The sequence below is a fragment of the Plectropomus leopardus genome, chromosome 24 (genome assembly GCF_026936395.1).
Source record: "Plectropomus leopardus strain MGB_pleo_1.0 chromosome 24, ASM2693639v1, whole genome shotgun sequence".
NCBI classification, from domain to species: Eukaryota; Metazoa; Chordata; class Actinopteri; order Perciformes; family Serranidae; genus Plectropomus; species Plectropomus leopardus.
In genome coordinates this window covers 3811702-3838462 of record NC_142199.1, presented here as the reverse complement: position 1 = coordinate 3838462, position 26761 = coordinate 3811702, and the positions used below count along the sequence as shown (strand labels likewise).

Sequence of the window (26761 nt, the reverse complement as noted above, 5' to 3'; positions counted from 1 at the left end):
GTTTTAAAAAAGGGAAGATGATTATTAGAAGATTATCCCAAAAAACATATTATTATTATATTATATTATTTTATTTATTAATTTATAATTTATTTATTTATTTTTATTTCTTGTAACTTTTTGTGCCGTTATTTCTACTTCCAGTAAACTGAATGTCAGATGGATATGGATGAAGTCATCTGCAATTATTAAGTTAAATGTGGCTGTAAACACTTGACATGCACAACCAGATTTGGCAAAAAAGCCAAGTTCGATATTGCTAAGTTAAATATGAAAATAAGAAGAACCGTATATATATGACCCCTATTTTTGATGCTATTATGCATATTAGGGTAGCAGGTAATTTAGGTCCCTCTGTTACAGCATGATAAAACAGACCTTAAACTGATTTCTTTATATTTTAGAGAAAAAATTCAGCATTTCAGCTTAAAACTTGTCAAATGTTGTTAAAAGCTTTCCATGATTACTGTTGTTAATGGATCTGTAAGCCTGTTATTTCCCCCAATAATAACATTAAAATCCACTTTGCGAGTCCTGGATTAGGGTTTTATGTGTCAGGAGCTCTGGCCGGGATTTAATGTGGCCTATACTGTGTGTGTGTGCCCCAATTCATGTGACTCACAAACCTACACACACACATACTAGGCTAAATTTGGAGCTCCCTTATATGGCAGCTTTTCCCCCTCAGTGAAGTTTCTGTGCTGCCGAGGATTCGGAGAAGAGTTTGTTTTTTTTTGGCATCACTGGACTGTTTTGGCAGGATAGTAAATTCCTCCAGCCAGCCAAATTACTTAATTGATTTGAGGTGTTAAATCTGTCATCAGGTCATACACAGAGGGATTTACACTGAATGTATCAGGATGAATAGCGAGGAAAAGTTTGGTTTTCACAGCAGGAGAAATATATCAGCTCAAGAGAGAATAATACAGAAATAAGGCCTTCTTTATTGTATGAAAACAAAGTGTGGAAATTTCATTTGACAGACCAGTATCTTAAAATAAAGGCAGGAAGTTGATGTCTGTAAAAAGTATGGGATGATGTGTATAAAAAGCCATTTTTGATAAGGAAACTTGGAGGCAAAGTGCTCGTCCTAAGCCCCTCTCAAACCTTGGTGTTTTTTGGCTTTGGGAGTGGAAAATGTGACTCAGGTTTGGCTGGGAGAGTGGAAATTTCTTTCTAGGTTTGTGAACAAAGACAGGAATGATTTGTCTGGTCATGTTCTTTTGTACATCCAGGTAGAAACAGAACAGCAAACTTGCACTGTGTGGTGGTGTTCGAGTCGACAGCTTAGATGTGTGTTTTGCACTTTGCAAAGGAGAAGTTAAGTTTTTTTTAGGGTGCAATATGTGGTTTTCTGCTGCTCGGAGTCTGTTAATCAAAACAGTGACAATAGACGAGTCTCACAGTAAAAAACAGTGTTTGTCTGATGCTGTTCGGTACTGCTAACTCAGCTCCTGCTAATGCATGACTACATTTGTATTTAAGATCCAGAAGTTGGAATTATTCACAGATAAAAAGAAATTTAAACCCGTAAAGTACTAAATGAAGCAGTTTCACAAAAAAATCAGTGTTTCTCCAGGCTGTTTGGCACAGCTGGGGCCAGAGCCGAGCTGCTGCATACGTTCGATCAGCTTGTTTCTTTGATAACTTCAGTTCCAGACCGATGACTAAAAAATCTTTCATTAAAACATTTTAGTAAAAATGACCAAGATTTAAGTGTTTTGTAAAAACGTGGCTTAAAACTCTATAAAAAAGTACATTTTTGACAGCTTCCGGCAGAACCTGAGGGATGCACAAAGGGGATATGACACCACTGACAGGTGACAGCGACCAAATACCACGAACCACGTGCTTGCTAAAAACTAAATTTAAAGAACACATTTTAACGTGTAAGAGATACACATTATATGTTTAATAATCCCAGAAAATTCACCTGGTATTCAGAACAAAATGGGGAAATATAATTCTGTTGAAAAAACAGAATTTTAGTGGCATGCCAACTATGGAAATATGAGCTGCTGCACTTAATGGACTTATTTTTAGGGCTGTGTGGGTTTGTATAGATATTGATTGATGCCTCCCAGACTCAGTATGAATAACTATACACATGATAATATAATAACTATATATAATGAACACCTGAACCTTCCAACCGCCTGTCGCTTTTAATTGAATTAAAAGCCTTTAATTGTTTCCATCACAAGGATTGATATTCTTAACTTCTGTTTTTTAATCTGTGTAGTTTCCATCCTTTTATTTTGATAGAGCACCTTTAAAGGAGATCAACCGTGGGTTTGAACCTGTGACATTTAGTTAAAAGAGCAACTCTCTCTGCCGTCTGCAGGTTTTTGCATAAAGAATCATATTTTAGCAGAAACTCGCTGCTGATGCATCAACATTAGAGGAGCCAGAGCCGCGATGACTGAGAGCTGTACTCTCTGATCCGCTCCGTGTGATCATGTGATTCATAAATCTGAAGTGAGACGGAGCTGAAGCCTCGCTGGCTGTCTTTTGATCTGTTTATGCTCACAAATACAACAACAGGCACAACTGTCGCTTGTAGTTGTGTTGTTTTATTGGTGTTGTCACAATACAAAAAATTCACAATATGATGCAGAAACAAGACTTAAAACTGAAGTGATACTGATTCAATATTCAATACCTCATAGATCAGAAACAGGAACAAGGTAGATTTGTCAGTCATTCTTTAAGTATAGCTAAGAATGAAATTAAAATGTGTCCTTGATCCTGCGGGACAGAACATGTTAATAACATTTTGGTTTAAAACCATGAGACACACAAAGTGTACAAAATATACTATTAAATCTTTACTTTTTCTGCTCAGTTTCATACAGTACCTAGAAGGACAAAATTGCTTGTCCGTGGCTTTATTTACTGGGTCAAATGTGAATATGAATAGTTCAAAATCGACAAACCATGACACTACTAAGAGGCCAATTAAACTACAGTAACCCAATGACCTTTTGTCAGGTGTATTATGTCCAATACAGGCAATGTGATCACTCATGCTGCCCATGGTTACGTCTTACTGGCTTTTTTTTTACACAGACCTTGTTTCAGGGCTGTTTCTTCCTCCCTTTTCTGCTCAGAGTGGCTTAGAGGCGAAACCTCTCCATCCCCTCTTTCCACAATCAGAGATTAAATTGTGCATAATGGCACAAAATTTCCGCCTTAAACAGGCAGCATAAATGCATCAAGTGAAGCAAATAACATGAGTTTGTTTCTCGCTGTGATGCTGTGTTGTTTACCGTAGTTGGCAGACCCTGTGTACAATCGGGCAGCGAAAATAAGATGTTAAAATGAGGCTCAGACATTGATCAAAAGCATTCGTATTTTTTCACCAGCTACAGACTTTAGATGACGCTCGGTCAAAGTGCTTTGTAGCAGAACTGACAAGCTCATAACAGCATTAATGTTCAAATTCAACGCCAGCTCAGTGATAATGTCGATTGTCGCTCTTCGCGTGAACACAGCAGGTAAAATAGTCTCCATAGACTTCCATAGCCTGCTTTGTTAACCATTGAGGTTACAGGAAGTGGAGGTTTTATTTCTTAAGATAACAGCAGATGTGTTGATGTGTTGTTGCAGATGCTTTGAATTCTTAACCATAGTTTGTACAAGCGCCTGACTTTGCTACCTTGCAAATACTTCCACTTCTCAGTCACTTTTCAGAGACACATTTGACCCACAAAGAGAAATTATAATACTGAACTTTTAACAAAAAAAATTTAAAAAGTACCTATATTTCAGTGTGCTGTACAACAGCATATTTTATATTATTGTCTCATGTTCCCTGGAAAACACTGCAAGCAGAACATGCTTATTAAGCGCTCTTTATACTGGTGACTCAGCTCGACAGAGAAGTTTCGCACAGCTCGCAAATCGACCCTTACAGCCTTTAACCTGATTAGACAGAGCTGTAGGAGGCTGAAAGTACACAAACATGAGCACACGCTCTTAAACATCTATTAATACAAACATAAATGTGCAGATACAGACAGATATTAACCCTTTGAAACAAGGACTGAAATCAGTTTTCTTGTGTTACTCCTTTCACAAGCATTTAAACCTTTGAAACCTGACCAAAGTGGTTTGATCTCTTAAAAAGAAACATGGCACGAGATGCCCTGCAATTTGCAAGAAACTGAAAATAAATCAAGTTTGAAAAAAAAATGAAAGACAGAGAGGATTATTTAAAAATCTTGTTTTTTAAAGGGAAAAAATGTCCAGGAAGCTAACTATTCGTTTATATATTTACATTCACATGCATAACACGTTTAAGGACATTTCCCTTTTTTCAATGTTATTTTTTATTTTTTTATTTTAATTTAATTCATTTTATTTATTTATTGCCCTATTTGTTTTCATTTTTGCTAATTTTGAGCTAATATTCTCGTAGCCTTTTTCCTCATTGCTTGCAAATTTTGGGCAGTTTCTTGGTAATTGGCTTATTATTTCCCTCTATCTTTTTCAGTCAAATGAAGCCAATTTGCACAGGTTTAAGGAGTTAAAGGGCATTGTTTATTTCAACTGTAGCTCTTTATATCTATTTCTTTTATGGGGCATATTAGGGCATGTGAGCTAGACAGAAATCACACCGGCAAGTTCAAGAAAAGGTTCAACTTTAGACTATTCTCTCAATTTTGAACTCTAAACCCTTCAAATCTCCTGTTTTTCTGCTCTTTTCTGTTTTGTTACTCATGTCTCTGCTCATCAGCTCAGCTAAAAGGCCTGTCTGTGGTGTCTCGAACCCTGCTGTCAAAGCTCATGTTGTTATCTGAATATTGAATAACAGCACAAACAACTCCCTCCGGAGATGTGGCAGATATGTCCCCTGCTCCAGAAGCTGTCGTCTTCCTTGCCTCGCAGTCTTTTTCTGTTCTATCCCTTCGTATTTACATTTCAGTCATTTTCAAACCTCTGCTGTTGGTTTGTCTTTTGCTGCAGCACTTTTGCAGAGAAAGAGACTTGAGGCTCAGCTGTGATACGAATGAGATCTTGGGTGTGACAGTGTTTAAACAGTGAGGAGGTTGCGTTGGTGTGAGACATGAAATACGATCGAGGAAGTCCAGTTGGAGTAACAGATTCATGTGTTGAAAGGATTAACTCACTGTGCAACAGGTTGTATCACAAACTCTTACAACAAGTGTTTCATCTTTCGTCACAACGACTGTGATGTTATTTGATCGCCCAAGATTTGAAGCTGGTTTCCAAATTCTTTGTCAGAAGTCAAGTCTGTTCATGGGCACATTTTTGGAGGATCTTGGTTCTTCAGGGAAAGTTCTTTCAGTATGTTTAGATGTGCAGCTGAGTTATGGCCATAACCTAATTAGGCCATTTAACTGGTCTACCACCTTGTCCCAGTATATAAGCACCAAAGTACAATTTATATATTGATGGAAGCACATTTAGTCACATTGATTCGATGGAGGATTAGGCCCATGTTAAAGAAAAATAATGTTAGATTTCATGAATAAAGTCATAATATTATGAGGATAAATAGAATGAAGTTGTAACTTTACGAGAAAAGAAATGGTAATTTTACAAGAATATAGTCAGAATTTTATGAGGAAAAAAGTCGTAATTTGACAACAGTAAAGTCAGAATTTTATTCTTGAAGTCTGAAAAAAAAGTTTTAGTTTAGTTTTTAGTTTTATTTTTTTATTGTCAGGTTATGTCATCTCAAACTGAGAAACTTTTGGCAACTCCTAGAAAAGTTTTTTTTTTAGATATGAACTTTTTTTTAATGTCTATTTTTTTCTGTATTTTAATTTTAATATCAGACTTTTCTTAAGATATGAAAGTTATTGTTTTTCAAAACGTGTATTTGCATTATTATCATTATCATTATTATATCAGTGAAATAAAATGGTCTCCAAAGTACAATAACATTGTTTATCACAGTTTTTTCAGGGACAAAACGTCATCCAACAAAAGTAGTAATTATGACAGCCCTAAAGTTTCTTGTCTGCATTTCTATGTAGAAGTCCTCACCTCTTAATTGTCTGCTGAACTTTGGATTTAAGGCACTGATCATGAAACTGGAGTTCAGATTACGCTTTTAACTTTTGCTGTTCCCTCTCTGTTTTCACCTGTTTACTTGGCGCTATCCACTATTCAAAGGCAAAAATAAAATCCCACAAATAATTAAAATAGAAAAATGATTTCTCATTACCACTTAAAATGTGATGGATTGGAAATAAAGGCAAATGTAAACCTACAGGAAGGAGCAAACAAATTCAAATTTTCATGTTAATGAGGTGGATTCTCCTCTTTCCACAGAGGACTTCAGGTAGTGGTGCTCCAGATGTTTGCAGCGACACATGTAGGGCACATGTGTCTGAGCTGACCGAAATGGGGCACATCAGGCACCACATATCAGGAAGTAGGCCACCAACTAATAACCCAGAACCACGATTAAAATGAGATCACTCTGCGGGCCGATTTGTAAAACATGTATCATAAAAAGTCCAGATTTAGTGTTTAATCTCTAAGAAAACAGACTCAAAAGCAGTAAACCGTCAAGAAAAATGTCTAAATTCAAGTAACATTTTTCCCACAACACTCTGATTCAGGTTCAGGTCGAAGTTTTACACACCTCATGTCACTGACACACATTTTTCCACAATAGATAGAGCACAAATCTACCAAAATAGACAGCAGAGATGGTCCAACTAGACCACAGCCAGCTACCGTCCCCTGCGTTTGCTGCTTTGCTGCAAATGGGCTAATTGCTCTTTAACAAAATGGGACAGCAGAGATCGCGGGGCAGTCGCTCATCCACAAGCTGAAGCCTTCAGGGAAACAAATCCCACAAGATTTTGCTGGAAGGGAAAGAAAACTAAGAGGAAATAGAGCAAAAAACAACAGATATGGGGAGCACACAAAATGATAGACTACGGGTGAAAACTCCCAAAACTAGCAGGGGAGGAAGATGTAGAAAAGACAGATGGATATAAAGAGAGAGAAGGGCAAAGGGAATGAGGAGGAAGAGAAGAAGAAATACAAAAAAATTTGTATCACCTAAGGAAAAACCTACAGTTTCTTAGCAACATCATCATATGGTGAGCACAAATAGGCACATGAAATGCAAATTTGGGAGTTTTCAAGTGGGCTGACACAGATGCAAATCAACACACTGCTGAAGCGAGAAACTGTTTTCTGTATTTCAACTGACACTAACTGTGCATTCATGTAAGTGCAATTATGAACCAAAACACACATGCTGATGTTTAGAGCACTCAGGGATGCAGGAGGACAACAGATGGCTCTCTCTCCGCCAATCTATAAATACAGGAGACGTTTATATATCCATAAATGTATGTTTGCCCTTCTGCTCCCTGTGATGGCGAGGAAGAGGATGCTCTTACAGGCTGCTTTACAGCTGGATTTTAAAACATTTTTTTTTTCCTGTTAAAGCCTTAATTAAAAGCCTCTTTTTCTTCTAAGAAAATGAAGGTTTTATTCTCATCTCTCTTGTCTGTTTCCATTTAGAGACGACAAACTGCTTTCTGGAGCAGCCGTGGATCGACGCAGAAAGAGGGGCACCTCACATGGGAGTGTGTGACTGCGTGTGCGAGGGTGTGTGTTCAGGCCTCCTGCCGTCGCCCGCTCTTCCCGGACAGGCATGGCGGGGGTCCGCGAGCGGGGCTCCCGGATACAGAGGCCGTGGTCGGTGTACCGGGCCAACACATTCGAGCTGTCCAACGAGATGATCGGCTTGGCTCTCGCAGGTGAGGGGCAGAATATTTCTTACAGAGGTTTACTGAAACAGCATCACTTCTCTGGTGCCACTTTATTATCGATAACTTAATATAACATAACAGTATATGTTATAAAACAGATCTTGTATTTTTTTTTCATCAGAAAAATGAAATAAATCAGCTAAATTTAAATAAAAAATGACAATGTCGAGTTGTTAAAAGTTGCCCTGGCTGAATTTTAATGGAGTTACTTTTGTTTCTTTATCATGCAATCAAGTTAAAAGCACCACCTCTCACACTGTAATTATTAAATAGTATCAATATTGTATTACTAATTGGTTAATCCATCAGTTTTATGCGGCTCAACTGTATTTGACTCTAACCAAGAAATTAGCTATGCTTTAATGCTCTTTTTTTTTAAAAACATCTATTTCTTGATTTTGAAGAGCAGTATAAGAAGAATACAGAACTTCGTAGAGAACTTTGTAAGCAGAAAAATAAAATAAAACAAATCAAAAAATTGACATTGGTGGTAACACGGAAAAGAAAAGAAAGACACATATGTTAACACGTGAGTTGTAGATTATTGACATATGACACTGTGATACAGTTAATTGGTTGGTTAAAAGCAGGTAAAACACTTTCTTAGTCTTTAATAAGTCTTTAAAAAATTGGATAAAAAGTCAAATAGATGACCCCAAAAATTTGCAACATGTGGCATTAAAAAGAGAAGGGGAATAACACGCAGCAAAGGGCCACAGGCTGGAAATCAAACCCGGGCCGCTGCGAAGGCCTCAGCATATGGGGTGCACACGAGCAGGTGAGCTCGAGGCCGCCCCGAGTGTGCAGCGTTTTTGTCCTTGCAGTTTGCTGCAACGGTTGATATCTAATGTTTATGTGACTTGTTGGTTCGTCTCCAGGAAACAGTCAGGACCCAGACGAGCCTGTGCTTGAGTTCAGCGTCTGTAAGTAACACGCATTCAAAACAGACCAGGCTTTTAGCTGATGAGAGCAAAAAAAACAATTTTATTTTATACAGATACATTTTAATATTTTAATTATACTGTAATACTATTCAGTTCTATTTTTCTTATATTTGTTTTTACTACCATACATTTGAAAGTGATTTTGTTAATATATTCATTATTATTTTTATTTTTTGTATTTTTTGTATTTATTTTATGAAGTTACCTTTATTTTCAGATTTTCATTATACAACACTGACAATTTATTTTTTACCATATATATGTTTTTTAGATTCTTTTTTACTAGATTTATTTTTATTTGTATTTTAATTTTTTTTATTTATTTTTGTATGTTTATTGTATAAATGTTTATTGAGGAAAATGTTTTGTTTTTTTAAATAAATTGATGCATGATGTGTTAACGTATTTTATGGTCTATAATGTGTACTTTTTTTTGCAAAGGTATTTCTTTGTGTGACTATTAAAGGGTTAAAATAATGATGTGCAGTTAGAATTTGTATGCTTGTTGTCTATTTTTTGATATTTTATAGTTTTATACATTTTCCCAAACCATTAGACGTGATGTTTTTATGTCTTTTGGCTCATTCGTTGTTTCTCGTCCAGCCTGCGCAGATCTGCTGACTCCCGCTTTGGACCGAAAACCCAACAGCTTTGTAGCAGTGAGCTGCACGACACCACCGCAGGCCTTCTGGACCAAACACGCCCAGACCGAAGTCATTGAGGTCAGACTCTTTTTATCTGAAAAACACAGTGACACAGCAGTTAGAGACCCCCCATCCCCATAATGTGACATATTTACAGGTTGATTGCTCAAAGATTTTGTGTAGAAGACTGTGTATCTCCACCTATACCTCCCACATGTGTGGAAAAATGTGAAATTATTAAATTGACTCCATCCATATACTTTTGGAAAGTTTTTTAATGTCCAAACAAACACCTCCGACCACCTGATTTCACCTTTCTAGCCTCTACGATCCAGAACGGTAATCAAAGTCAAGTGCAGTTTTAGGTCAGCAGGTCACTTCAAATGAATCACTTCTTTTGTAAACAAGCACAGAATGAATCATGAAAAAATATATTAACATTTTACTGTAAAAGCAAATAGACCACACAGGGACAAAAGTTAATGTAGTGTTTATTTTACTTTCTTTTTTGATTAAAAAAAAATCATGCAAAGTATACTTTAAAAACAGAAGAGCTAGTCCGACCAACAGTCTAAAACCAAATAAAAACGCAGTGAACTGTCACATAAGACAAGGAAACATCAGATCCTTGAAGGTGGATCAAGACACTTGGGGGGGTTTCCATTACAAATTTGCGCAAGACTTGAGCATTTTCGAAATGTCGATAAAACGCAGATGGCGTTTCCAGTGAGTGATGTTATGCAACTTCTCCTCTTGTGATATTCCAGTAACTATGGCGATGGAGCTTCATTTCTGTTGCAGCCACCAAACTAGCCGTCATTATTTCCAATCGAAGGCGATGTAGCGAGTTGTGCGAGCGATAATGGAAAGGCGAGCCCTTTATACGAGAGCCGCCACATTTAAAGGATTTCTGGGAGCTGATAGTCCACCAGATGTCCACTAGATTCAAAACTTTCAGAAGATCCGCTCAAATTTTGAAGTTATTTGATGCAATAACAGCTCTTATAGCTCCTGCTGCATCATGAGGGACCCAGTTCCTACTGACGAGCACATAGCCATAGCATCATGTGACCAATAAAAGCAAAAAAAAGTGTCTCTGTGGCAGGTTTGTGAAATATATCTTATTTTGAACGGCCTGAAATACCACCTCATGCGATAAATTAGAGCAATTTCAGGGTTAATGGAAACCTGCTTAATGTGTGGTACTAAACACATGAAAAATATAATTGTCAATTTAAAAGAAACATTGTAAAAAAACAAAACATAAATGATGTTTTTAAATTTGATGCGATAATCTCCACATCTGATATCACTGACTAAAAAAAAAAAAAAAAGTTAAAATTAACTCTAGAAGACAGACGTTTACAGAATTACAGGGTGAGCTGGAAAAACCAACCTTCTGAAGTGTTTTAGAAATACTTTTTTACTTTATTGATCTTGTTGTGTTTTTGGGGTAATGCTGATGTCACTTCCTCCATCCACAGGGCACCAGTAACCCCATCTTCCTCAGCAGCATCGCCTTCTTCCAGGAGTCCAACATTAACCAGCAGACGCAGGTGAAGCTGGCCGTTTACGACGTCAAGGACCGCTCGCAGGGCACGGTACGAGTTACCGCACTGTCATCTGATTTAATGGTTCACAATGGAAAAGATATATTGTTTCAGACCATTAGGCATCTTTTTACACTCTGTGTTAAAGTGGAGAAGTTTGCTTGAGAATGTATTATTAATTGGTTAATCCACCAGTTTTATGCAGCTCAAATAAATTTGACTTGTATAATTAGGAATTATTATTATTGACTGCTGGGAAGTACACAAGAATAAGTAATATATTGTCCCGACTTTTTTCCATCATAATTTTGTTTTTTGTGTTATGAAACAGGTCTTAAATTGCATTTTGTGTTGATGAAAAGGTCTTAAATTGAACTTTTTGAATCGTGGAGAAAAAATGGAAGTACCACTCTGAGCTGTTTTTAGTTTTTCCCATGTCTGTACTCTGAACAAACGCACCATAATATATATATCTTTAACCAAGAAATTAGCTATGCTTTAATGCTCTTTTTTTAAACATCTATTTCTCGATTTTAAAGCGCAGTATAAGAAGAATACAATAAAAAAAACACCAATACCAAATGCTCAACAAAGACAAACACTGACTTTTCTTAGCTACTTTTCTCTGGAGTTCAGGCTAGAAGACGGCATATAACCACATGAATGATGTTTTTCTGTCTCTTTTAGATGTACATGTTGGGCTCAGCACTTTTTCCTGTGAAGGAGTTGTTGCAAGAGAGAAGTCACAGATTAGAGCTGGAACTGAGGTAACACACTCTGCTACTTCAACATGATTTTTGGCATATTTTTTTGTTTTTTTCCTGAGATATAGTCAATGCATTTTAGCTGTGATGATGTTCTGTTTATTTGTCAGTCACGTTTTTCCGTCTTGACACTTTTGCATCTTAATAACGGGTCTATAAGAGTTTTTCTTTTTTTTTTTTTTTTTTTCTTTTGTAACCCCCAAAATTAAACGTGTCAAACTTTCAACCATAGTTGCTGAATATTAAAGAATACACAATATACAGGAAATACAGGAAAAACTTTATTTTCAAACATACAGGAAATGTATGTATGTTCCTTGTTATTGTTTTTTCTTTTGTTTTTATGTTCCTCTTGAACAGAGCTAAGTGAGGTCAGTGAGTTTGTTCTGCTTAGTACAGATTGTACTGTACTGACTATTATATGAATCAAAATCAATAAAAGAAGAAGTGGGGGAAAAAGTAGACCTAAAATAAAAACCTTTGTTTACACTGTGGCTGAGAAAAGTGTCAAGTATTAATTAACAGATTAACGTATAATTATAATCATACAATAAAATAACTCAAGTGTATGTGTTTGAATGACAGATCAGCTGAGAACGAGCGTGTGGGGAACATCATCATCGCTGCGTGGCAGATGGAGGAGCGAGCAGATCAGAGGATGTCGGTCGGACGCCTGCCAGACAGCCTCAACGGGCGGGTAAGAGAGGGACAGGGTCCTTTGGGGGTATTAAGTTTAAAATGTATTTTCTGTATACAGTCACATTTCCTCTGTGCACAGGATATAGTGAGTTCATATTTTCTTTATTCTTAATAAAGAAATAGAGCTGTATAGGTAGCTACTTAAAGTTTTTTTAAAGATATTTTTTGGGCATTTTTGCCTTTAATCGATAGGACAGCACAAGTGTGAAATGGGGAGAGAGGGAGGGAATGACATGCAGCAAAGGGCCGAGGCCAGAGTCGAACCCGGGGCTGCTGCGGCGAGGACACAGCCTGCTCTATCCACTGAGCCACCAGGCGCCCCTTAAAGTTCATATAAACTATAAAATAATCTTAATTTGGGTGTTTACAATAAGAGATTAGGATACGTTTATAAACAGCGGCTCCATGTGCGTTTTCAGACGTGACAGTGATGAATGAATGTTTGTCTCGAGGCTTCCTGTTTGTCTGTGTGCTTTATAACAAAACTCTGTTAACCTGCTTCATGTCATCATAAACGCGTCACACAGCGGCGGTAAAAAGACTTCTCTGGCTTTGTGTAGGAGCTCTGAATGTGTAGTCAGATTGTGGTGTAGGTGAGTGTCGGCCTCACAGAGTGGACAGGCAGGTGGAGGTGGTGTTGGAGGTGGTTGTTGACTCGCTCTGTAACACCAGTCCATGTGTGTGTCCTGCAGACGGTGCTGCCTGTCGACGAGAGCCTCACCGAGTCGATGGGAGTCCGGATCAAGTACGCCTCGCTATGCAAAGACACGCTGCTGCGCTCAGGTATCACAGCTCCTTTTTCAGCGAAACAACCCACCTGTACACATGTGCATCATGTTTGTGATGTTATGAATTTACAGCACCTAAAATGACAAAGCGGATTGGGTCACAGTTTGTCAGTTTGAATTCTTTAGGTGTAGTTACCGAGAAACGTCTAGTGATTCCTGTCGTCTAAGACAGAAATATTAATTAACCGAGTGCTTTTTCCTCTGAAAACTCAGCTTTGAAAATAAACCATTATAGAGCTTGACTTTGCTGGTGTATTTCATATAAGAATCAGAATCCAGTTAATTTCCAAGTACAAGGAATTTACTTTGTTTTTATTGGTGCATAGCATAAATAAAGAGGGAGAGAAAATAAAATAAAACCAAGTATTGAAAAAACAACATAAATACAGAAGAAAAGAAAAATTACAATAAAAATATGATTTTTTTAAATTTATTGACCCAGCACCCGATCAGGCGCCAGATTTGGCCCCTGAAAAATTGAAAATCACAGATGGAAATTATCCAATCAGAAGACCTTAAAAACACCACTGAAACACACAGAGGCAACAAGATAGTTATGAATAGTCTTGAAAACTGTGTAAAAAGCACACTAGTAAACCGGTATAAAGGCCGTAAATTTGGAGTTATGAAAAGACAACATCAGGTAGATAAGGATCTAATGGATTCAATGAAAGGGTTCATTTTTGTGATCCAGGTTACGCTGTCCAGAAAATCAGCATAGATAATATTACAGGTGAGCAAATGGTGACAGTCTGGCCTGTTTTTTCGCCTTTCTTCCCGTCCTCTTCCAGTTTCATGGCTCCATGTTTACCGATACGTCAGACCATGAATCTAATTATCCAGCAGAAATATATCGATTGTCACCAGTGAGTGGGAGGGATCTGTTTACCTCTGGGATAGATGGGTGATACAAAAATAACAAATGGGAAATGTTGGAGAGGGTACAATTACATTTTTATGTTTTTTATATTTCCTTCATTTTCACATTGACGTTTTCTTTCATTTTATTTAGTGGCTGTTGTGTGCAGTCAAATAAAACTGATCTAATCCATCACAATCTCATCTGGGCTGATTGAATTCTCTCTGTCTTCAGTGTTCGGAGGCACGATGTCCAGGATGTACCGCTTCCCCACGACTGATGGGAACCACCTCCGGGTGCTTGAGCAAATGGCGGAGAGCGTCCTGTCTCTGAATGTCCCCAGACAGTTTGTCAAACTGCTGCTGGAGGAGGACGCAGCACGGTACAAATACACATGCACATTTACAACATTTAAGGCTCTAATCTATCACACAAGCAAAGAGATATTCAGACAGGTGTTGTAATGTTGCAGTTATGCACACCTTTATTCTCCTCTGTTGTGTCTGACCCTCCTCTTTCATTAACATCTCTTCAGGGTGTGTGAGCTGGAGGAGCTGGGAGAGTTGTCCCCCTGCTGGGAGAATCTGCGGCGACAGATTGTCTCTCAGTACCAGACCATAATACTTGCGTACCAGGAAACACTGTCTGACCTCAACGACTACAGAGGTTAGAGCTTCCTCAGTGGCCTCTTGTTGTCTTATAAAGCTATAATGGGTTTCCTCTTCTGTTTGTTACATAAAATTATTCCCTGCACTCTTTTTTCTGTCCTAGGGCCATCGTTCAAAGCCAGCAACCTGAAGGCAGAGCGGAAGCTCGAGTTCATGCCGACCAACCTGCACGTTCAGAGGATGAGGGTGCAGGATGAGCTGGGCTTCGGTAAGACATATGAACACAGACAAACCATAGACTTAATGCAAATATGGACGATGCGTCCCCACTTACCCTCATTGTGCTTAAGTAAAGCCAAAATATCTGAGTACAGCTTCTATCTGTGACGTCATTTTGAGCCAGATTCTGCGTGGTAGCGATTTTGCATACACAGCTGTCAATCATGGTGGGAAATCCCCATTTTGTAGAATTAAATAACTCATTAATGCCAAATTTATCAGAAAAACAAACACTTGAACCAACACCAGTCTGATAAGAACTACGTTAAATAGCAGAAACCATATCAGGGAAAATGTGTTTTACAGTGTAAAATCTGACTGAAAGTTGATCTTTCTTAAAAAAAATTTGGAAACTGATTGCATTAAAAAAAAGAAAGTAAATATAACTATAAATCTTAATTTATGTTTACTTTAGGCTGTTTTTCTAATTTGCCAGAACGCTTGTGCTTGTTGCAGAAAATGAAATCACTTTAAGCACATACAGCTGACTGGAAATTGACCCAAATCTAGATTCAAACATACGTAAAAACTTTATTCTGTTCACACAAGGTATTTTTCTCATTTGTAAACTCTCTTGTACTTCCTCCAGAGCACACGTACGATGTGATAACAATCGGAGCACCGGCGGCTCACTGCCAGGGATTTAAAAACAGCGGTTTGAGGAAACTCATCCAGAAGTTCGAGGAAGCAAAGAAACAGTAAGTTCAGAAACAACTTTCTCATTGGAAAATCAAAATTTAAACAAATACATTTGCATGTTTTTTTTTTCCTTAATCGCAGTGATTTCTGCTCTTTTCTTGAATTATTTTCACTTTTGTTGCTTTATTCATCATTTTACTGATATTGTTTCAGTTAAAACAGGTTGGATCCATATGAAATTATTTTCTGTGACAGTTGTATCTCTTTTGATTTGGCTTCCCTTTAATCATTTTTACATCTAAAAAAATGCATTGTTTCTTCAACTACTGCATTAATTCAGTTCTATGGCTTCCTCTTAATTTTGTTTTTGTTACTTTTTATTGATCAGCATATATGAGGAGGAATGGTGAGTTGTTGCACTGCTTTGCTTGTTTCCATTTGTTCGTACACTGTTTGCCTCTCACTGCTTTGTGCAACCACGAAAAAACACACTTTCACTGTTTCTTTAAATTGTATAACAAAGATTAATTATTTTCAAGAATTGTGGATGAACTGGTGAGTAGCTTTAGGGTTGATTAATGTGATTTGCAAACACTTGATGCAAGACTTACTCATTTTTACTCCAACAAATAATGACACATGATGGATTTGTATTAACAGTGTTGTGTTTAAAATGTATGTTGTCCTAAAACAGGCTCACTCGTGTGTGAAACCCACATATTATGTAACTCAGTACACAAATACCGTTCATTTTGTGAATTCAGCCATTGCTGTCGTCTCATAAAAACACTTATATACTCTGGAAATGCATGTAAAGTTGACATTTAAGCATTAATAGAATTGAAGATATATCTGAATTTTTGAAATGAACGGTATCACCCCCAGTCCTGTTTACCGAAGTCAGTTTCATGTTGTCTTTGTGTTTACTTATAGCATTTTTCTAGGTCAGTTGTTGAAGGATAAGTTTAGTTTTTTTCAACCTGGACCCTATTTTCCAATGTTTTTGTATCCAAGTGACTAATGGGAACAACAGGGTTTAAAATTGGTTCACAAGCTGCGATTTAAGCACTCGGGGCATGTTTGCACAGTCAATTTATGTTCACTAAAAGTGTTTTTTTTTGTTTTTGTTGTTTTAGGTGACAGGCTTAGATTATTATTCTAAGTATCTGACAACATTATGGAAAAGATTATTGGATTCCTACAGAAATAAATTCTGTTAGAGAATAAGATCCTTTTTGTTTAACCAGAAACAGCCCCAAAAATGCCATCGCCAACCCGACCAGACTCCATTTGAATAAATTAATTTTAGCATGTATAGAGCGCGTGTATTTCTACATCTAACTGGGTGAATAAAGGGTTTATTTCAATCAAATCAGAGCTGGTGATTGTTGGAACAGTGAAAAGATGAATCAAGACGAATTTTGTGAGTTTTATTTTGTTTCTGTTGACTTTGAATGAAGTTTGTTATGTGATGATAAAATTACCTCTTATTTGGGTGGGTTTAGCAATGGCATTTTTGGGACTTTCTAGCTAAACAAAAAGGATTTTATTCTCTAACAAAAAGGTGCATCTCTGTATGGATCCTAAAGTGTCAGACACTTACAACAAAAATCTGATCCTGTCAGTGGCAAAAACAAACACTTTGTGTGGACAGAAAATGAGGGTGCAAACAGGCCCAGAGATGTCACATTGCAGCTTGTTTTGTCACTCGCGCTCCCACTCAATACTGGACTAATTTAAAAAATGGCTGTTCACATTCATCACCTACACAAAACATGGAAAAAAGGTTGAAAAAGACAGAATTTACACTTACGAAACAGGCATGTGCATGCAAATGTAACAAACAAAACAGTATTTCTAAGACACAAAAAAGGGAGGTAACTTTCTGGCTTCATGGCGTTTCCAAGACTCACAGCAGAGTGTCATCAGCATACGCTCGCACACAGACGTGCTGCTAAAACAGTGCGTCTTTGTTTTCTGCAGCAGCGCCCTCTCCAGCTCGCAGTCCATCGTCTACATACCCCAGGACATCGTCCGAGCCAAAGAGATCATCGCCCACATCAACACACTGAAGACTCAGGTCAGCTACTACGCCGAGAGGCTTTCCAGAGCCGCCAAGGATCGATCTGCCAGCGGACTGGAGAGGACGCTCGCTATTCTGGCTGATAAGGTATTTTACATTAACGCCACTTACCATTCAGAAGCTCTTAACATCATCAAATTATGAAAAATGAATAAACACCTTCTCCTGTCTCTCTTAGACTCGACAGTTGGTGACGGTTTGTGACTGTAAGCTGCTGGCTTCAGCTATCCAGGCCCTGAACGCAGCACGGCCCGAGTACATCGCCTCCAAAGCGTCTCCCTCCGCCGACTCAGAACAAGTAGTGCTACGAAACGACCAGGACACGCTGCTCGCCAAGTGGAGCGGCCGCAACAGCCGATCCTCGCTGCATGTCGACTGGCATGAAGAGGAGTGGGTGAGTTCTTGAGTTTGCTAGGATTCACCCAAATAGTTTTTTTTTTGTTTTTGTTTTTAAAATCAGTTACAGATTTTGTCAACTCTAATGTCACTCTGACGATACTGTAGCTGGGTCCACTTAGACTGATAAGAATTTTTAAATTTTATACATTTTTAAAATTGTTATTTAAAAGGGACCATGCACAGTTTAAAATATAAATGTTATCATTTGATATCATCTTGAAACTGTGCTGATTGTCGAGATCTTCTGATCCTCAGACCTGGCTGTAAACTGTAACTGCAGGTTGAGTCATTCTTGGATGCTGTAAATATGAATTAATGTTAATGTTTTGCCCCAGGCAGCTTGAGATAAGAGTTTCTAGTTACATAATGGAGTCAGAGCTCACATTCGCTCACATTACATAAAAATCTTTGTTAAGCAAAATTGTGGCGTGCTCCCTGATTTGCATACTGATGTGATTCATTTCTTCTGCATCCGTTCTCCCCTCTGGCTCCATTCTCCTCCCTGCTGTAATTTCTCTGTTAACCCTTTTAGCTTTTCTTACGCAGCTCTGAATAATTAATTACAGCGCCTCGTGTGTGTGTGTGTGTGTGTGTGTGTGTGTGTGTGTGTGTGTGTGTGTGTGTGTGTGTGTGTGTGTGTGTGTGTGTGTGTGTGTGTGTGTCCGTCCTCTCAGGAGAAGGTTTGGGTGAATGTGGATAAATCTCTGGAGTGCATCATCCAGCGCGTTGACAAGCTGCTGCAGAGGGAGCGGAGGCCGAGTGTCAGCAGTCAGGACAGTATCCAGACTGACCTGCAGGGAGGCGCCAGTAAGAAAGGTAACGCAGACATAAACTGTTTTCTTTTGGGTTTTTTTACATTTTACGGTAGAAATGTGACATATAATTACTATTTAAGAATTTCTTTCATGTGACAATCTTTTGTTCAAAGGTGACTTTTTTTTCAGCTGTTGTTGATAACATTGCAACAGTTTAAACTTCAAGGTTTGGGTTTTGCAAAAACACCAAAAAAACTGAGGGGAATGAACTTTTTATTTTGGTTAAACAATTTTTATTCAGTCGCTGAAGTAGGTTTTATGAGATATCATTTTAAGTTTTGTTTGCGCACAGCACTTTTAATTTGTTTCAGTTATATTTGTTCTTGTTGACATTCAAAAAGTAAAAAAGGTTAGTGATTAAAACCAGCAATAAATGAACTAAAACCAGTTTTCACAGGCATATAGCCTATAAAATTATTGCAATTAACAAACAAGTTATTTAGCCCATAGGCATAGTTAAGTGCTTTTTACGCACTTTTCATTCTTCTTTTTTTAATAATTTTGGCTGTGTTCATGCTTATGGCATACATTTTGGCAAGATTGTTAATTTTGTTTAATCTGGGAATTTCCAGCTCATCTCTACAATAAGTCTAAAATACAATTTGTTAGATTCAGACTGCTAAGTGCAAAAAATACAGCATTGAAACCCATTCAAACTGCAGTTTCTGATCCAACAGCCATCAAAGTATAAAAACATGCATTGTATCATCTCTGGGTGTCATTCTGGGCTTTTCCCTTTGTAATTTTTACTGTTTTCCACCTGATAACATCTTCTTTTTTTAAACCATATTTGGCATATTGCGAAATTACATGCTATTTCAACCAGGTGCACCGTCACAGTTAATGTTGCTGCAAATCATTGAAATCTCAGCATGTAGTATATTAAAAATAATTCATTTTTTGTGGGGTTTTTAATGTCTAAAAACATAGTGGCATCATGAAAAAAACCTGGCGTTTAAAGGGTTAAGATTTTGAAAATGAAAATTTTATATATATAAAAAAATAAACTCAATGAAGGCAGAAAATATTATTCATTTATAATATTTTTAAAAGCGCTTTTTGTGCGCAGAGCGATATGAGTGTGTGTAATATCAAAGTTAAAGGTTAAAATATAATCGCGTTAATTGAAAGTTAAAACATTTATGAGTATAAATTAACAACACTGTGTACGGCTGTAAAAAGGTGAAGGTAAAAGACGAGCTTTCTGGATCAACCCGGGAAGTTTATCAGAGGAAACTCCATCTTTACCATCATCATCATCATCATCATCATCATCACTTCCTCGATCATCATCACCACCTCCATCCTCTTCCTCCATGCCCGCCCTCTCCTCCGCACAAGAATCACGTACGTTCATTTCACTTCTTTCACTCTTGTTTTCACGTCAGTTTTCCTGATTAACCGTCAATTATCTTTACTTAAAAAAGTATTTTTACTATTTATTTTTACTCATCCTTATTTATGGGAAGAAAAATTGTCCCGTGTGAGGCATCTTGTTTCGTGTGCAGTCTTTATCGTCATCTTTGTGGTTTGTCCAAAATATTGCAGCTTTTCTGTAGCTATAAAATTAGAAGCAGCTTTTTACTCTCCAGCTTTGCCAGTGTTAGTGCTGCTTTGTGGCTGAACGCAGCCGACCATCCAGCCAGCGGTCGAATCGGAGATTTTGTGCTTACTCTACATGTTGTACTGGACCAGGGTCACATGTCTGTCCAAACTTCACAATGCTGCACACAGCTGGGGGCTTCCAGCAGTTGGAGGGTGTGTTGCACATTTAAAGATTTTTTTTTTAATATATGTATATATATATATATATATATATATATATATATATATATATATATATATATATATATATATATATATATATATACTCTGGAAATATTTTTTCCCATTTGCTACAAAAATAAATTGAATACAAAATAACTTTCATACATTCATGACATAATTAACTTTCCCTCTTACTCAATTACTTGAAGCTTTTCTAATTTAAAAAATGTTTACGCACTTTAAAATTCCTTTTAAAAAATGTCGGAAAAGCTTTATTTTTATGAGTAGTTAACTTAAAACATGTTCAGAAATGTTGAAATTAAAAATACATAATATTAACATTAATTTATTTTAGATAACGTGGAAAACTTAGCAGGAACAAATTAACTTGTGCGCGTGCTCAATGTAAAAACTTGTTTTCATAATTATGGTAAATATGTGCTGTGTAGCATATTTATGAGCACACATTTAAGTTGATTACTCATAAAAATTTTCACATTATTTTAAAGGAATTGCTTTAAAGGAATGTACTGTTACTCTAATTAATTATTATAACACATTTTTAAGTTGATTACTAGTAAAAATGTAATAGGTGCAACACATTTTTCAACATTTAAAGGAATTTTAAAGCAGTAAAAAGGAAAAAAAACTGCATTTTTTTTATTTTATTGCAAATTTGGGATTACAATGAAGGATTAAATTAACAGTATGGTAAAATATTATTTAGTGACTGCAATGAGAAAATAACAGTGAATATGTTACTTAGTTACTTTATCTTCTTTTACACACACAGAAGCCATGGAGTATAAAACAAGCCAAAACAAAGCAGCTTTATTTAAGTCATTACAGCAGCAGGAGCTTTATAATAAGAGCTGAGTGGTTTTGGGCGGATCTGTGACCCTGGTTCGGAGTGTTTTCTGTGTGTGTCTCTGCCGCCCGGTGTGGCTTGCAGCGCCCGCTAATCATGCATGTTGCACCTCCGTCCCCTCTTCCAGATGGAAGTCCCGGTGCTGAGGAGGCGTACCCAGGTAAGAGCTGCTGTCCTCCCATGCTTCTCTGCGTCTTTTCCACAAACTTACCAAGTCTCTGGATCAACAGTTGATATTTGATTTGATTTTAGTAACTTTGCTCATTGAATTATTTTTACACAGAGGTTATAACGACTGATGCTTTCCTTTTTTTTTGTTTGATTTCTGTATATATACAGCCACTTAATTTTTATGCCATTTTTCTGAACTTTTAAGAAGCTGGATTGACAACAGTTCTTTCGTGCTACGTTCAGGTGCCTTTTAACAAGCGTTTAAAGCTACAGAAGCTGAGCAAATTAATTTGATTTCTCTTGAAAATGTGGGTAAAATGTCATGAGAAACTTTGGAAGAAATGTCTGTCAATTTGTAGAAGGTGACAAGAAATTGCAAATGGAACAAGTACCAATTTGTAAACAAAAAAAAAGCGTATAGGGTATGTAGGATTGTTAAAAAAAAAAACATAATACAGACTGAGAATAATATGAAAAGTTCCTAAAAATATTACAACAACTCAACTCAACAAATTCGTTCTTTCATTCATAAACTTCCTGCAGTTAAGACATAATTTCACTTACACTCTTGCGTTCACTATTAAAATTCAGGTGATCGATACTGTTATTGTTATGCTTTGAATGTAATCTGATACATATCCAAAAATATATCCAGTCAGTTTACTCATAAAAAAGAGCACCCTTTTATGAAAAAGGTGAGGAACCTCTGCTTTATAGTGTAATAAAGTGTCTGACATAATTAAGTACACTTATCTTTTTTGTTTTGATCTTTTTTGGTGATCTCCTGCTGAACCAGATTTCAATTTCTTTTTTTTTTTTAAAACACTTATTAGAAGTGGTAACCGGTGGTGTTCAAGGAAAATGTTCAGTTGAGGAATATAACGCATCTTCCGAATATAATAAGTTGTTTTTTACCACTAAGTAGTTTGTAAAGGTAGCGACAAAACTTCCAAATATCCTGGATCTTAGCTCGTGTAGTTTGGTCTCTATCAGCGCTTCTGCTTTACCTGCTGCTTCTGTTCTGTCTGATTTCTGTCTCAAATTTAACTCTCGGTGTTGGTGTTATTTGTACTAAATATCACTTTAACTGAAGTAACAGTTAGATTGCATTGTGTTTGGGTGAGTGTGTTGGTGTTTTATCGATCTTTTCTGATGTATTTATCAATATTAATGTTTGCATGTGTTTTCCAGGCGAGTGGAGCGAGGCGTTATACCCTCTCCTCACCACGCTCACAGAGTGCGTCGCCATGATGAGCGACAAGGCCAAAAAGTCCATGGTGTTCCTGCTGATGCAGGACAGCGCCCCGACGATAGCCATGGACCTGTCGCTGCAGTACCGCCGCGACGTCGTCTTCTGCCAGACGGTCAGCGCACAGCACACACAGCGATGAGATATTTACAAATTCACACGAGCATTTACCTGCTCATGCTGAAATGACTCACAGCGAAGGAATCGATAAAGAGTTCATGAATCTGTAAATATAACAAAACTGAAGTGAGCAAAGGTCGAGCGCTCAGTGGCTTCGCTGTATTTTTAGGAATATTGAACACTTTTGTAAAAAAAGACAAAACAAGTGAAGAAAAAATAGAAGAGACAGAACAAGAAGGGATTTCTTCAGCTGCAGACCCGAACGCTCCCACTGCGGAGACGATTTAGTTCTTTGAGCCGACGTTAAAAAGAGGTGGAAGGTAGTCGAGTTCATCCAGTTTTGTCTTACAACTTGATATTTTTACAGACTCTTGGATCTGTAGTTTTGGCTCGCACACAACAACAGTTATATTTACGCAGCAGGTTTATTGTGGAGGTTTTAGGGAACTCTGAAGCTTCAGTTTTACAACTTAAAGTGAAGACACGGCGGCCGAATGATGGGATAAAACTTTTAATTAACAGATATCACCATGAAACGTCCTCAGTTGATTACTAACATGAAGACAATTATTTTTTTTATTACAAGTTTTCTGAAATTGTATGTTTAAAAATACACATGATGCAGTATCTAATTAAATAGGCACTAATTTATGTATATTTCCAGTAGGTGCGGGCAATATGATCCTAAAACAGAATACTGCCATTGTCACAATATTAATTTTCCCTGACATTGGAACAATTATACTGATATTATCATGATTAATAAAATATGCCACATCCCTAATTTCCAGATCGGAAATGTGAATATTTAAACACTCATTTAGTGAAATTGCCTTTAAAAAAATGATTAGAAATAAAATAAATAAATAAAGATAGGTATTGTGAATTTTTATACATTTTTAGACCACAAGTTAAATAGTCACCATGAAACTTCCTCTGTTGATCAATTACATACACTACTTTTTTACAAGTTTTCTGAAATTTTATTTTTAAATAAGCAACTCTGCACATTTACATCTTTGCAGTTTTTCACTTTATCCAGAGCTTTCTGTCTGGCTCAGAATAAAATAAACCAATATATGGTTAAAAGTGTGAATCTTTTCTACCAGTTTCAGCTCAGTGATGTTTGTTGATGTTGATGATCTGAGCATCTTATTCGCCTTTACTTCAACACAAAAACAACACATTAACACTTGCTTCATCGCCTCAGCCAGTTATGTAAACACAGGAACTCCTTCACGCATGGATGCACAGAAACCGGCAACATGCATCATCTTATATAATCTGAGAAGCAGCCGAGCTTTACTGTGTCTAAACATAGAACCATATGTTGATTTGAGTCACAGAGAATTTAAGCTTGAGGCCATCATATTTAATAAATAATCTTTCATTATACTAATGGATGCAGTTTAGACTGCAACAAAAGGACAAAGATGCTGATGAATTTGGTTTCATGGTTTTTGTACATCATTGATATTGAAGTGATAGTTAAGTGGATTCTCATCCGAACTTCAAAAATCACTGCTCGGTCACAGTTTCTCCTCGTTACATGCATACAGTCTTTTCCAAAATAAACTCAAGCAACAAAAGTGTATGGTTAAGTTTAGAGAAAAATGTCGTGGTTGGGCTCTATATTCATATGGGAAGCAAAAAGCGGGCTCCTGGGTGCAAATCCCGGGTTTGTTGGACCCATCCACACCCCTCCCACCTGCCCCTCAGGGATTCTCCAGCTCCTTTTATTAAGTTATTATAGTGCTGAGCAATATTGCCTTTTTTCCTTCTTAAAAACAAACTACAGATGTAAAAAAAAATACTCAAAACAAGTTTTGCCTTTATTTTAGCAATAAAAATTAAAGGCAAACTGAATTTCCCTTCTGTTAATAAAGCAATCTGGAGTGGGAGTTATTTATGTTTTCACTGAAGGCTGCAGTAATATCACAAAATATATTTACATGAATTCATTTACATCATATGTTTAGCGATATGCAGCGCGACTGCATCAGTAACAGCTTTGCATCCGTAAATATACCATACCATCACAAAAAATGCCTGTCACCAAAATCACTGACCCAGTGGCGGTATTTGACGGGTTGGGAAAGAAAACAGACTGTATGGTTAAGTACATCGTACAACTGTACTTCGAAAATACTCTAACTATACCTTTAAAGGGGGGTAAAATAAATCTGATCTCACATGACCTCTGAAGTCTTAAAAATGGAAACTTTGTTGGATTTATACCTTTTAAAAACCTTAAAATCAGTCACATTATCATTAAAAAAAGTTTATAATCTGTTAGTACAGTGAAGTATTTAAATAATGATACTTTATAATATTTGATTTTTTAATTGTTTTGTCCCATTTATGGCTGCATGAATCAGCTGTAATTGATGCTTTTACACAAACTGACTATAAACAGCTACAGACGATTGAAATCAGCCCCCTCTAGTTATCTGAACTGATGTTCATGCTGATGTGTGTGTGTGTGTGTGTTTGTGTGTGTGTGTGTGTGTGTGTGTTGCAGCTCACCGCTCTCATCTGCGGCTTCATCATCAAGCTGAGGAACTGTCTCCGTGACAACGGATTCCTCCGACAGCTCTACACCATCGGCCTGCTGGCTCAGTTTGAGTCCCTGCTCAGCACCTATGGTACACACACACACACACACACACACACACACACACATATCTTTTCACTATTAAAGCAGTTATAGATTAGTCAGATCATCACCGTTAACCACGTGTGTGTGTGTGTGTGTGTGTGTGTGTGTGTGTGTGTGTGTGTGTGTGTGTGTGTGTGTGTGTGTGTTCTCAGGAGAGGAGCTTGCCATGTTGGAGGACATGAGCGTCGGCATCATGGATCTCCGCAACGTCACTTTTAAGGTAGGAAGATGTGAGCTTAAAAAATAAAAGCTTCAGTAATCCAAACAAGGACACTTGCAGCTGCAGGACTAAAGTAAAAAGCCACTTGTAGTTATAGTTTTACTTCACTCTTCTGCTTTGTTTTTTTTTATTGCATTTATTTAGTCTCTTGCCTTGTTTATTCTGCTTTATTTCAACATTAAATTGCACTGACAGTTTTTAACATCGGTCATTGTCTTACCTCTCTGTTTTACGTCTCTGTTGAGATTGAAAATGCAATATAATAACACACTTTTTATCACAGCTGCAACAGCTGTTCCATTAGAAAATAAGTTTAACAGTTATTTTGATAGTCATTTAATTTTTTATTAGACTTTTTGTGAGCGAAAATAACAAACATTCACAGTTTACATTTTTATTTAAAGATAAATATAACAAGGCTAAAACTTGAAAATGAGTTTTCTTTCTTTGGTTCTGCAGAGAACAACAGAAAAAATTTAATAAACATAAATAATAAGACAGAGAAAGTGCAGCGTATTGATACTGTGGAAAATGAGTATTAACACTGAAATATTCAGGATCGATATGCATCAAAAAATCGATATTTTTGACACAATTTCTCTGCCTGCACTTCTATACACATCATTTGACTTTCAGGTGACCCAGGCCACCGGCAGCTCCGCCCCCGACATGTTGCCCATCATCACAGGAAACCGTGACGGCTTCAACGTCCGCATCCCGCTGCCGGGAACCATGTTCGACGCGTTGCCGCGGGAGATCCAGAGCGGCATGCTGCTGCGGGTCCAGCCGGTGCACTTCAACGTCGGCATCAACGAGCAGCAGACGCTGGCTGAGAAGTGAGTGAGTGGGAGAAGAGAAGAAGAGGTTTTG

General features: G+C 37.3%; 1 protein-coding gene across 13 annotated transcripts in view; it reads left to right on the top strand.

The window, feature by feature from the left end:
• LOC121962641 (inositol polyphosphate-4-phosphatase type I A-like) overlaps nucleotides 1-26761 on the top strand; it is a 77486-nt gene that overhangs the window by 36433 nt on the left and 14292 nt on the right. For 4 of the 13 annotated variants that reach the window (XM_088074306.1, XM_088074299.1, XM_088074300.1 and 1 more), the window contains 21 exons: nucleotides 7516-7754; nucleotides 8645-8689; nucleotides 9314-9432; nucleotides 10839-10955; nucleotides 11592-11671; nucleotides 12254-12365; nucleotides 13060-13150; nucleotides 14249-14396; nucleotides 14550-14680; nucleotides 14786-14890; nucleotides 15491-15599; nucleotides 15929-15946; nucleotides 17524-17710; nucleotides 17802-18017; nucleotides 18697-18838; nucleotides 20020-20184; nucleotides 21600-21632; nucleotides 22835-23007; nucleotides 25534-25657; nucleotides 25824-25891; nucleotides 26528-26727. In XM_088074306.1, coding sequence (XP_087930432.1) covers nucleotides 7649-7754; nucleotides 8645-8689; nucleotides 9314-9432; nucleotides 10839-10955; nucleotides 11592-11671; nucleotides 12254-12365; nucleotides 13060-13150; nucleotides 14249-14396; nucleotides 14550-14680; nucleotides 14786-14890; nucleotides 15491-15599; nucleotides 15929-15946; nucleotides 17524-17710; nucleotides 17802-18017; nucleotides 18697-18838; nucleotides 20020-20184; nucleotides 21600-21632; nucleotides 22835-23007; nucleotides 25534-25657; nucleotides 25824-25891; nucleotides 26528-26727 — 2489 coding nt within the window. In that variant the 5' untranslated portion in view covers nucleotides 7516-7648. The remainder of the gene's footprint in view (nucleotides 1-7515; nucleotides 7755-8644; nucleotides 8690-9313; nucleotides 9433-10838; nucleotides 10956-11591; nucleotides 11672-12253; nucleotides 12366-13059; nucleotides 13151-14248; nucleotides 14397-14549; nucleotides 14681-14785; nucleotides 14891-15490; nucleotides 15600-15928; nucleotides 15947-17523; nucleotides 17711-17801; nucleotides 18018-18696; nucleotides 18839-20019; nucleotides 20185-21599; nucleotides 21633-22834; nucleotides 23008-25533; nucleotides 25658-25823; nucleotides 25892-26527; nucleotides 26728-26761) is intronic. The other 9 variants (XM_088074310.1, XM_088074302.1, XM_088074311.1 and 6 more) reach the window with 6 other exon arrangements.